Below are 12,647 nucleotides of genomic sequence, written 5' to 3' on the forward strand. Positions count from 1 at the left end.
GACGATGCCATGTTCCGCGTTGGAAGTCGGAAAGCTGTGGAGATTGAAGCTATCAGTACTCCGTACCTAGCTCTAGCACATGCTTCAGCAGAGCTACAGCGCCTTCAACCCACTAAAGTACAAGCACATCCCCCCCCCCCCCCCCCGGGCCCGGCTCAACAATCTTCCCAACTAGGGCTCCCCCCCTTTATAAACAAAATTACAAGCCCCTGCTAACGGCTGTAATGGTCAAACGGTGAAGGCTCTCGCTCAACTCGCCTTTTCCAATCTCACCCCCGTCAGATCCCCTCCGTTCGACGCCCAGCCCGAACGCTGCGGTGGCCAGCCGCTCGCACAGGAAACTTGCGACCGTCGGTTCGGCCCTAAGCAATGGAGATGACACTTGAGGGAGGTTTCACTCTGCAGAGGACTCTCCCCCGTCGCGTGGCGGGCTGGATTACGATCGCGGAGGGCGTGGGATGGAATGGTGAGACGGAGAATGCCGACACTATTTTTTTGGTTTTTTTACTATTTCCTTTTTTTTTTTTTTTCTTTTTCGTTTTTGACGCTGCTTTATTCTTGGTATGAAGTAGAAAAAAAATACGAGAGGATTCGCAAGTCATTCGGGTATCCGCCTAGATGCCCAGCTTGACGCAAAAATTGCTGCAATGTGGTGTTGTGGCGGCACTTGAACCCCTCCCTCTCGCACCAATCTGCCACAGTCACAGGGTGTGAAGCCATCACCAACCTCCAAGTATATGCGTACCAACAATGCACCACATCAATTGTCATTAGTACACAGACACCAATATGACAAAACGTGCGCTTGATACAAGACGTCAATTTTTCATCAGCTACCTCAAGCCAAAATTTGCCGCGAGGCAGCATTGTATAAAAAAACTAAGTCTGCCCTGCATTCCTGCCTCTGCCTGCACCGCATGTCCATACATTTCCCCCAGTCTTGCTGCCATGAGACGTCGCCGTCTTCCAGCTTCACTTGCTTGTTTGTTTGTTTTTTGCCCAAATCCGTCATCAATCGTAAAGAAGAGAAAAAGAAGCGAAAGAGGGGGGCAAGTGCCGAGAAGAAGCATCTCCAATCCAGGATATTCAATGCCCGCATGCGTGTGCATGTCGATTCAGGCCGAATCCACAGGCCATCTATCCAAAAACAACAACCCCTTGATGCATATATCACAAAATAAGATAGGTTTAAAGAAAAAAAGCTTCTCCTCTAAAATTGCACAAGTGCAATGTAAAGACACCAGAAAGAATACAATTTTTTTGGTGCAAAAGGAAGAAAAGAAATTGCAGAATTGAAAGAAAGAAATCAAATATAGTCATGACATATCTCTGCCAGAAAATAAATTCCTCCAGAGAGAACCCCTTCAAAAACATCGACCCCGTATTTTGAACTCACAGGATGATACGAACACAGCATTCGCATCTTGGGGATTAATAAAAACCAAAACCAAACTGGAAGCAAAGAAAGCATGGCAAGAACGCCAAATCGTCATGCGCAGGGGGAACCTTTGGTGTAGTTGTCGTTATCAAAATTAAAACATCCCGTTGCCGTGCAGGCCAGCCGACGACAGTTTTCTTCCATGCCCCTCGATTGGCGATCGAATGGCGTCTCGATCGTAGAGAACGGGAGGCGGAATACCAGCCACAGGCGATCTGAGCTGGCTGAAGGGATTGCCACCATCGCCGTACATCTCAAGCGGGGGTGATTTGATGCTGATGGATCCCTCCTTTCGGCTACGGCTGCCTGAACGGAGACGTTCGTTCGTCTTCGCCATGCGGCCAGAAAGGCTGCCCTCTCCGAGGCTGCGGCCGCGATTGTGGGCCTTGACAGGTGGCTCGGGAGGAGGAATCATGGGTACCATGCCGTCATTGGGAGCGGCCATCATGGGGTCCTCCGTATCGGTGTCATCCATGACAATCTCAATCATACCCGAGGCCAACGTTCCAGCAACGGGCGGCTGGCGTCGGACGTGTGGCAGCGGGGGTGGAGGGGGAGGAGGAGGAACGGCGAGATGTTGCAGCTCCTTCAAGAAAGTAGCAGGCGCCGAAGGAGGAGGCGGCGGTGGTGGGGGCACCAGGTTGTTCACCTGTCGGCGCCATTCCGTCTCTACAATGTCATCGAGGCCCCTGCCCTCATTGGCACTCCCCTTTCTCCCGAAACGAGTTTTACGAGAGGGTTCTTCGGGAATCGGTGCCGACATGCTTCGCGGAATCATGGGTCGAGATGGGGGTTGATAAACCGTTGACGGCAGTTGATAAACGGTCGATGGCAGCAGTGTCAGTGGCTCCTCCTCCTCCTGTTGTTGTTGTTGTTGCTGCTGCTGCTGCTGAGGTGGTGGCGGCGGCGGTGGTGGTTGATACTGCCGTTGCTGCTGATCTTCTTCCTCCCTCTGCACCACCTTCTTCTTCTCCATGTAGTAATGCGGAGAGTACCCTGGTGAACTTTGCGGGGAATACTTCTGGGAGAATGTTGCGGGAACTGGTGGAGGGGTGAGGTCTTCATACTGGCTATCGTCCGACCGGACAATGAGTCTCATCGCCTTGGGAGTAGCAGGAAGGCCAATATGTGGCCCATTTCGCGCATACATACTCCTCGGAGGTTCTGTTGCAGAGCGAGGAGGGAGGTAATCCGGGAGTGTCTCATCCTCGGCCTCCACCAGAATCGGAGGCATGCCAGGAGATATCTCGCTCGGGTGGGGGATCTGAGGGCCCAGTTGTCGCTTTGCAAGAGACTTTCGACGCTCTTCTAGCTCCCGTGCGGCCTGCTCCTTTTTGCGCTGCCTCTCATCCTTCATTTTCTTCAAGTCGCCGGCGTGCTCGGTAGATGCAGCTCGTACGTGTACAGTGTGGCTCAACTCTGTCGGGACGGCTTCTCGAGATTCGGGTGTCTCTCTTCGTCGGCTTTCTGCGTATTCCCGTCGGCCTACAACTGGAGAGTTGATATTGTGGCCAACGCTCCTGCTGTGCTTGGCTCTGAATTCTTCTTGCGCCTGCATGGCAGCTCTAAAATCTTCCTCATCTTCCGATCCCTGATAATGCAGAGCTGTCGCCGATAGCGGCACTGGCGAGGGGGGTGACCGCGGAGCGGATCGGCTCCTTCCTTGGCTAGACGCTCGCCCGCTCGTCTTACCCCTTATCACGCTCGCTTTCCGTATCGTCAGGGGCTCAACGTTATTGTTATAAGTTTGAGTGCTGAGGATGGCTAAGTCTTCCGGTGACATTGGTACGGGGGACGTGGGAGATCTTTTGGCCTTTGTCCAAGATCTGGCCGAAGCTCTACCGCGCTCTTCTGAAGGATCGCGCGACTTGGCTCGCCGCTCCCGGCTGCCGTGGCGACCGGTGGACACATCTCTCGTCCTTTCCTTGCTCCTTGTCCTGCTTCCAGCTCTCTTCGAGTAACTCTGAGCCGCCTCCAGGCTGTGGATATAATCATCCCTATGCCGGGGGTTCGATTTGTGGCTCCGGCCAGCGCTCGAGGTGGATGTAATGGAGCCGGCCACAGATCCGGCAACAGGAGGACCAGTACCACGACGTGTCCGGGACGGCCAGTGGAAGCGATTAGATGAGGCGGCAGACTGGTCAGGAGACATGGCATCCGCCGGTTGCGCCAGGGGCTGCAGCTGCAGATGCAGATGCGAGGGAATCCGATCACGGGAGCCGTTCCGCTGCGTCGAGTGAACTTCCTGTAACCTGCTCATGATGGTCTGGTCAGGGGATGGTGGCCGCTCTCCCGAGTACCCCTGAACGACACGTGGATGCTGGTCTCGCATCATCATGGGGCTGGCCGTAGCAGCGCGCTGCATCGCAAGACCCGTCGTCATATTGTCTTGAGTGGCGGACGACTTGCGGGAATGGCCCGCCCGCTGCGGGGGTGCGTCAACGATCTTTGCAGTGTTATCAATGGGCTTTAGACTGTTCCTATCAAGAGTGGCCTCTCCAATGGAGGATAATCGGCCACGGTTAAAATTCTGGGCGGGTCGAGCTGACGTTGGCGTGTTAAATCTACTGTTGCCCAATGGCCGAAGAAACGCAGTCGCAGGATCAAAGCCGTTTCCGGGAGATATGGCCGATTCAGCAATAGGCGTTACCCCGGCCGCGATGGGTGTTTGGCCGCCATCGGCCTGCGAGTAAAACTTGGCCTTTTGATTTTGGTCTCCAAACGACGTGATCAGCTTCAGCGCCGACGCTTTGGCGACACTGCGTTGAGGCCCCCTCTGGACTCCGGGGGGAGACAGCGGAGGGCTCAGCATCTCGGGGATGCTCGGCGTGATGTTTTGGAAGTTGAGCTGAGCAGCCGATGGTGAAGTCCAAGGCTCCGAGGATTCTTGGTCGGTGCAGGCAAAGCAACGAATCGCCAGCTGTTGCTGACCGTGCTTAACAGACCACTCGCCCCATTTACGCACAATGGCAGCTTGTCGCTCCCAGACACTTGGGAACGCCACACAAGTGAGGATGAGAGCTTCCATGTATCTCTTATGCGAGATGTAGACTTCAATGGCATCATTGTAGTCGCCCATGCCAAGCATAATCGTCACGGCAACATGAATATCGCCATTCTCCAAGAGGCGTTGGACGTAAACGCGGCCGAGCTTGTGCTGAGATGCCTGGCCGCCGATTCCGCTCAAGGCCAACAGCATCCAGTCTTGAGAAGTCATATTCTGAGAGCCAGCGGCCATGATGTCTGAATCGATGTCGCCCAACCACTTTGCGAGCAAGATGCGGTTTGCCGATCCTGCGGGATAACGACTCATCTCATCGCGAATTAAGTCGTCTACTTCCTTGTTCCATCCGAAGATGGTGCTGAGCATCTGTCGACGCAAGTCGTCATTGGTAGGATGAGTTTGGCTTGCGGGTATCGGATGTTTGTATGGAAGATCGCTTAGGCGTGAGCGAGTGTACTTGAACAAGTCCTGCACCTTGGCATCATCAGGGCTCCTAGGCACCTCGTGCCGCAAGCGAGATGGGCGATGTCTGGATTTGGACGAGGCCAACGACGGACCACTCGTGCTAGGAAGCGTGTAGCCCATCGAATAATTGTCCACCTCTCGCCGTCCAACTGTCGAGGTGTGCAAGGATGAACCGGCCGAGATGTATGTCCCCTCTGTCATTCCTCGCGATCTCAGTGAGCCAGCCTGTCCGGGTGTGCGGGAGCCTGCCGAAGACTTCGACAAGGATGAGTGGCTGGAGGCCTGGCTGCCTGAGTCATATACTTCGTTTCTCACTTCAGGTGCATTGCGCTTTGCCAGCCGCTGAAAGGGGGATAGGTGGTCATCATCGCTTTCAGAGATGCCCATCTCAAGAGGGACGGAGCTTGACTCGGACTCTGAGGTATGGATGGTGGTTGCGGAGTGCACCGATCTGCCTCCGGTCTCTTCTGATGTGGGAGGCGATGGTGGAAGGACACCAGCCGGGTGTTGCACGTTTGCTACCATGATGGCCGGAGAGTTGAGATCAAACTGCTGTACAGTATTGTTTGGCCCAATGGTAAAAAGACTGGCCCCGGGACCGTAGACGGCCAGGCCTTTTACATGCTCAAGGGTCGGAATGGAGTCCTTGGTGACATGCTTGGTCCTTACGTCCCACGAAAATGTTTCCCTGTTTGATCAATTAGCACAAAAACCGCCAACGGGAAGCAGGTCGCCGCGCGCTTAGGCTGTGGCCAGTTTGGAGGGACATACGAATCCGAGTATTGGATGATGCGGCCGTTCTTGGACCACCCCATCCAATTAGGGCCAGACAGGATGTTCTCGTTCCTCTGGAGCACTCTGATCACCTTGGCGGGGTCTTCAGCGTTGTACGACTTGGCCACGCTCCAGACCCGCAGGTCGCCATCGTGTGTCTGTACGGCCAACATATCTGACTTTTGCCTCGAGGACGACGCATGCCAGGAAAGGGTAACAATAGGTGATGGACCTCTCGAAGTCGTCAAGTTGTGCAAGATGGTAAAGCGAGGCTGTAGAGTGGCGACTAGGAGTGATCCATTCTGGTAGCTGAGGTTGGTTGGTTCAGTACATGACAACACGTTGCGGCCAATGGTGATGGTAACTTACCCGATGGCAAAGGTCCGACAGTCAGATGAAGGAGCTAATGCTGTCACTGCAATCTGGTCGAGGGTCCGAGCTGAGATGTGCTCGGATGTTGTTGGTTCGAAAAGGATGATGTTTCCCTGCGTGTTTCCTATAAGCCAACATGTTAGCTAGGCCATGCAAGCCACCCGAGAATAGCGCGAGTTCTCTCACCAAACGCAACGTTTCCGTTGCGCATCCACGAGGCGACTGTAAGCGTCTCGTACGAAACAAAGCGAGATATCTCATCGCCAGTCATCAGATCCCAGACGATGGCGGTCTGGCCGGCGTCGTAGCTCACGACAAAACGGCCAGCGCCCATTTCACTCTGGGTGTCCACGGCAAGAAGCTGGACATCGTCGACGTGCCGTGTGAACCTCCGGTCAATGGTGAGAGTGTCGTGATGACAGCATACTATTGATGGGCCTTGGGCATAGAGGTAGATGGCCGCCGTGGCGGCTGATGGGATAAAGTATCTGAGGTCCTTGATGTTGGGCATTTGTGCGAATTCCGGCGGTGCTGGACGGCCTCGTGCGGTCGACGATTTGCCGGACCGATTGGACACGGTATGGATATGTGACGCGGAAGACATGGCTGCGGTCCTGCTATCGAGGCTTCCACGGTGGCCAATTATGTCCAGTCCGAGATTATATTGGCCCGTTTAGTCGGCCTACACCTCTGCCAGCGCAGAGGCAGTTTCCCTTCCAACAAGATGCGAAGCACTCCAAGCCCGTGAGACAACACCAGCTTCGGTGTCACAGTCCCGTGGCCAGGCCAAGGTCCGACTCTCTGAGAGCGTTCTCTGGGGTGAGCCCACAAAGTGGCGGCAAGCTGCGGCGTTCTTTAGGTATCAATCATCACATGAAACCCAGCTCCTGCCTATTCCCGGACACAAGCCTCTTCAACACTGCAATTCACCAGCCGCTCTAGATTTCTTTCGGGCCACCGAGGATGGTGGATGTTTATTATGCTCGAGAAGGAGGAATGTCGAATTGGTCGATGACGGTACAAGATGTGAGGTACGATGTGTCGTCGAGGAAGGTTTGACAATGCAAGGCTCGGCCGTAGTATAGGCCACGAAGTGAGGTTTGAAAGAAGAAGGCTAAGCAGCCTAGCGGAAGAGGGCAGCGTCACGGTTTTGCATATAAAGAACAAACTCGTAGGCAAGAAGAATGACGGTTCTCTGTGATGTGCCGAGCAGCGTTAGAGGAGGGGCTGATCTGATTAGCTCGGCGCTTGTTCGTGCCGCCTAGGGGATGCTCCTGTTGGAGGATTGGGAGTAGTAGGTGATGCAGGCGGATGCAGGAGAAGTTTTGGCTGGGTGCGTAATGGTGGTCACGCTGATGGAAACAAAGAAAGACGTTACGGATCTTCCGTCCGTTCTCTCTCGGTCTGTTCAGGCCTTGTCTATCCTCCTCTGATGACCCTTGGCAAGCTGTGTGAAACAGCACAGATGGGGATGGCGGGAGGGAAGGAGGAGGAGGTAAAAAAAGAAAATATCGGAGCGGCCCAAGTGCAAGACGGCTACTTGTAAACGACGCGCAGGCAACCTAAGACCTGTACATCCGGCAGGGACATGCACCACTCACGCACGGTGAAGGTCGCTGCTAGAATATTAGATGGACATGGACAGGTTGGAGAGGAGGGTTGGATAGGTAGGTAATAAGAGCAGGCTGGGGTGTGATGGGTCCGATGGAGAGGAGCCAGGCGAGCATGGCGCCTATGCGGCCGTGGTTGAGGCCTGTCAATGGATGGGGTTGGCTGCCATATAAAATTAGAGTGCAAAAGCTGCCAACGGCCGTCTTTGGGATGGAACGGATACGGTCCGGCAGCTAAGGACCGGCCAATGCGCGTCGACGCAGCCCAGGTACATGCGCATGCCGACAAGATACCTGGGCTTCCGTGTTGCAGCTATCTGCAGCATCAACGGCTGGTAAGTAAAACATGCTGGCCATGTGCGGCTTCGTGGTAGTGGTACCTACCTCTCTCGCTACCGACCGCGTGTAGCGAGCAGAGAGTAACAGGTACAGACGTCGTTGCAACGCTGCCATCGCTTCCATCGCTTCCATGTGTCCGGCAGCCTTTTCGCTTCTTCTTCTTCTTCTTCTTCTTCTTTTTTCTTTTTTCTTTTTTCTCTCCCCCTTCCCACTCCGTTTCGTCCCAACGAGCCGCCGCGGGTTAGGCTCTGCGTCTGCTACGCGCGTGCGCCCGCGGTGGGCCCCAGCTAAGCAGTGAGGCGAAAAGGGCGAGGCGAGGCAATGGCGATTGCTAGTCGCCTCAGAGTCAACTGGGACTGGGAATCATGGGCTCAGATCCTCGAGGCGGACGAATTGAAGACAGGTGATGTACAGGCGCTAGCGGGCCATGTACCGCTGCTGAAGGAGAATCCCTTGTTGAAAGCCCCCTGCTTAGCCTCTCAGGCTGCCCGCGTACCCTGGCCAGACATCTGGATATGGGCCTATCAAAGCTTCCAGAGGCATCGAGGTGTCGAAGGGCTTCTCGACTTGCTCTGCGTCGACTCCGTATCCCATGTCTGTCTTGCCCGGAGCAACATTTGTAAGTGAGTACGAGTGCTCGTACCTAACGGAGCAGTAGCAGCACCAACTGATACGCCTGCGCATTAGCCCTCGTACTACGTCTAGCAGAGCAACCGGGGCTTCTTACCCCGACTTGCGGCGCCTTTCACCGTTGCATCGGTGGTTCCACGCTGGCGATCTGGCCTCTGTGCGAGGGCCGGGCCTGGGAGACTGCACGGTACCTTGCAGCCGTGCTGTGATACCAGTTCGTTCGCGCCCGCGGCAGCCAGAACGAGCGCTGCTGAGCCCTGGCCATGGTTCGTCCATTGATTGTGCTTTGCCACAGTCGATTCGATTCCATATGGCTCTTCACTCTCCATCGCCACAAATCAATCAGCATCTCGAGCCTTGGAGACGTTCGAACCAGAGGGGGGGCAGCCCAGATGCATGGCTGGAGCTTCTGGCGATTTGGGGCTGCGGTCCAGAGTGGGGCGGCCCGGCCCAGGCGCTCAATGGCAAGAGCTGTCGAAGCGCCGAGGTGTGTCGCGCCTGCTGATTGGGCGCGCCAAATGCAGGTGCGCGCCGCAGCCTGGCCAATCGGCGGCTCGATCACGCCTGGCTGCAGGGGTCTAATCGCTGAGTCCCGGCCGCTAAGGACGCTGGGGCTGGGATCAGGGATGCAGTTGAACCTCATCCATTCATTTCATCTACGAGTACCTCCAGTACAGTGCTGTATGCACAGGATCGCGCCGAGACAGAGAGACAGACAGACAGACTGACTGAAGCTCGGCTGTGCTGGTCCAGTCCCGCACTGTAATTGCGAGTGCTGCAATGCAATTCTGTGCCTCAGTCACAAAGACGAGACACGAACAACATCAGACAAGACAATGCGAGACACTAGACACGACACAGCACGACACGACACGACTAGACACGATATGTACTCGTACAGCTCCGAGCCGCCGCCCGTGAACATGGCATGGCATGACTCTGCCCGTCACAGCAGCATCAGATGATTCACCAGACGGATTTCGACCTACCAAGTCCCAGACTACAAGTATCGTAATTTCGTCCAAACTCCGTTCAACTGCTAGCCTTCGCCTCTTCTCAAATCGGCGCGCTAACAAGCTTCCCAGCAGCCATGTCCGTCGGCTCCGCAATCACATCTCTCCAGCCGGTTCGTATCATATCTAGGTATATCTTGTTTGCAAAGCAACCCCTGGCGCGGACTCTTCTGTTCCAGCATCATCCTAGCGAATTGGCGTACCCGGATGGACATTGAAACCTCCTCTATTCGTACCTACCTTTGTCTGTACACAGTGGCGAAACACTCGAGTACACACGTGCGACATGCTTGGAAATGTCTTGGAGTCTTATCAAGCAGTCTCCTCTCTCCACTTGCAAGTCTATTCTCCTGCATCAAAGCCGCTGGTAGATTGAGCTGTCATTGTGCTGTTTACCCATCTCATCCGAGGCGTCTACAAGCACACGAAGGATCCTAGACAGGTGTAGGTATTCCGTATATATCACACTGCCAGGCAGCCAATATATCCTGGTACGGAGTGGTGATGGCCCCATGAGACATAGGCGCCGGCTACACTGGTTCCTTGGGCGACCAACAGCAAGTTTCCTCGATTGGGAACATCTTGAGGCCCAACAACATCAAATCTGTCAAATTATATGACTCTAGTCTCGCTATCCTTTCCGCACCCTGTCGAACTGTGACCTTGTGACGCAGTAATTTTTCCTGGCTTACCGAGTACTATACTCAGTTTCCTCTTTGTCATACGCAATATCTCAAGTCACTATCGCCGGAACGCCACTCGCGGGATGCATTCATCAAAGGTCGTCAAGCAAGCATGGCACGGCCACATTTTATACTCCGAGACAGGGCAAAGTGGCCAAAGCTTCTGAATAAGTATTCGGGTGCATGGGATGCCGCGCGATGGAATAACACGCACAAGCCGCCAATATCGGCTTCTCCCTGGTGTTCCGACGCCCATTTCATCAAATCAATCTGCGACATCCACGAATACTTTGGGGGGTGCCAAGGTGTTTCCCGACGTTTTCTTGTACAAGCATTGGAGCCGTTATCGTCGTGTCACACCAGAGCGGAGAGTATTGAAGTGCGGTGAAGCAAACGAGATCAAAGAGCCAAGGTATCCATGGGGTGAAGTAAGAGTCCGAGCCACCCTTGCCATCCCACATGCCTTGGATGGCAGCTTGTTCCTGGCCCAGCCGGCTACTGGCATATCCGGTTTCGCTTCGATCATGACGAAGTACGAGCAAGAGTCTCGCTTCCTAACCTCGTGGCTCAAGCCCTTTTCCACCAAAGAGCAAGATCCAATTCTGTCCTGTCTCTTGTAATCATGTCATGGGATGTGTAAGACTGCCTGTGCGGCATTAATTCTATAGATTTTATGCTGTATTGGTACAACAGACATCTTTACCATGTCAACTGATGAGCGCGAACAAGTAGACGACTCCAAGGCCATGCGGCTCTTGTAGAACGTTACTCGTTGTTGACTGAACTGCAAAGAAACATCAAGAATACATTCTCCTATTGCCGTAGGCTCGAGGGGTTTCTGACATGTCTTGTCGCCACGTTTATTAACTCTGAGAACAAACGCCCAATTAATGACGTTTGTAGAGAACAAAAGACCATTCGAGTGATTTTGATGCTAGATTCCATTGGCTACATACATATTTGCCAATTTCTTGTCACATCTCCGCGGCACGAGATATCAGGCATAAGTAGAAGATTGTGAGAGTATACCAAATCAACAAAATACTTACAGCAGACCCTGTGAAATTTTCAAGGAGTAAAGCAATAAGACGGATTATTTTCCCAGGGATCATGATCCAACTCATAGTTGATAAATGTCAAACTCAGCAGGGAAGAGAGGAGTGATGAAGATCTAAGTGCCGCTCACGCCAGCAGCTAGCAAAGATTAGGAACCAACTATACAGCATAGGATGTGTCTCTCTCTGGACTTGATGTCTCCATATATGTAGTTTTATAACATAGGCATGGCAGTTTCCTTTTAGTGGTCCAGGTTCCCGTCTTTTAATAACGGAGGAAATCTACTCCAGATGTCATATAATGTCAGTCTATGTTCCTACAGTACACATTTCACGAGATTTGACAGATGGTTCAACAAAGAATAGGATTCCAAAGCTTTGATTTAACAATGTATTGAATGAGTTTGCTTGATCTAATGACATCAAGTGATGTATTTTGAATCTATCTAGTGTCTCATGAGTGGGTATACACATATTGACGATATCAGGTGATGAGTTATGAGATATCCCCCCCCAACTGGTTCATGGAAAGGAAGTGCTCGCTTCTAGAGATGGGAATTAAACGGATAGAAATTCGCTGATGGCCGATTTCGTTTCTCATTTGGAATATACGATAGAGCCAGCATTATGACACCAACTTGCCCAAGGTCCAGATCGGCCTAGACAGCGTCAAGAAGACCAAGATACGTGTACAAAGCGTTTTAACGCAAAGGACATTACAATACCACACATAATATCAGTTATCATCAACTAGAGCTGTGAATCCACCACTGTGGAGTGTCCATATAAGAGGGCAGCTTCCAATTTTGCGTGATTAACGGGATAAAATATCAACCAGTCATTACAACACTCGGCCACAGGAGAAGCCACGGGCAAGCAATTGGCCAGAGTCCGAGGCTTTGAAAAGATGATTCTGGACAATTTAGCCAACATGTGATCAATCTCGGTAGCCCGGGTCTAACAAGACGGCCTTGATCAATCACGGCGGCAGTACTCATATTTACCGCTGTGGAGGCTTTCGCGGACATTCTGCGCATGTAGAAGCATCCCCCCATCTCACACTCCCACTTCTGACATGGAGTTGCGTGCGTGGTCTTGCAGCATCGATCGTATTCAGCAACATGAGATGTCAGGAAACGACATGTTATAGGCTACAGCCCCGTCTCAGCTCGGTCTGAAGGAGTCGCCAAGGTCACAGCTGCAACCCAATCGGCAGCACAGGGCTGTTCAAGGACATGAAGTTGAGATCACGACACCTGGGGGG

At 53.2% G+C, this 12,647-nt stretch overlaps 2 protein-coding genes across 2 annotated transcripts; both read right to left on the reverse strand.

Annotated features, from left to right (window-relative positions):
• Positions 1-1,532: 1,532 nt before the first annotated feature.
• Positions 1,533-6,657, reverse strand: Triagg1_9645 (uncharacterized protein; the record flags this gene model as incomplete). The annotated part of the gene is made up of 4 exons (XM_062904625.1): positions 1,533-5,595; positions 5,679-5,990; positions 6,051-6,177; positions 6,240-6,657. The coding sequence occupies 4 exons, from the start codon at positions 6,655-6,657 to the stop codon at positions 1,533-1,535; spliced, it is 4,920 nt and encodes a 1,639-aa protein (XP_062751462.1).
• Positions 6,658-8,473: 1,816 nt separating this feature from the next.
• Positions 8,474-8,908, reverse strand: Triagg1_9646 (uncharacterized protein; the record flags this gene model as incomplete). The annotated part of the gene is made up of 2 exons (XM_062904626.1): positions 8,474-8,645; positions 8,730-8,908. 2 exons carry the CDS (start codon positions 8,906-8,908, stop codon positions 8,474-8,476), a joined length of 351 nt encoding a protein of 116 aa, XP_062751463.1.
• Positions 8,909-12,647: the final 3,739 nt, after the last annotated feature.

Source organism: Trichoderma aggressivum, assembly GCF_033847375.1.
Source record: "Trichoderma aggressivum f. europaeum strain CBS 100526 chromosome Unknown scaffold_056, whole genome shotgun sequence".
NCBI classification, from domain to species: Eukaryota; Fungi; Ascomycota; class Sordariomycetes; order Hypocreales; family Hypocreaceae; genus Trichoderma; species Trichoderma aggressivum.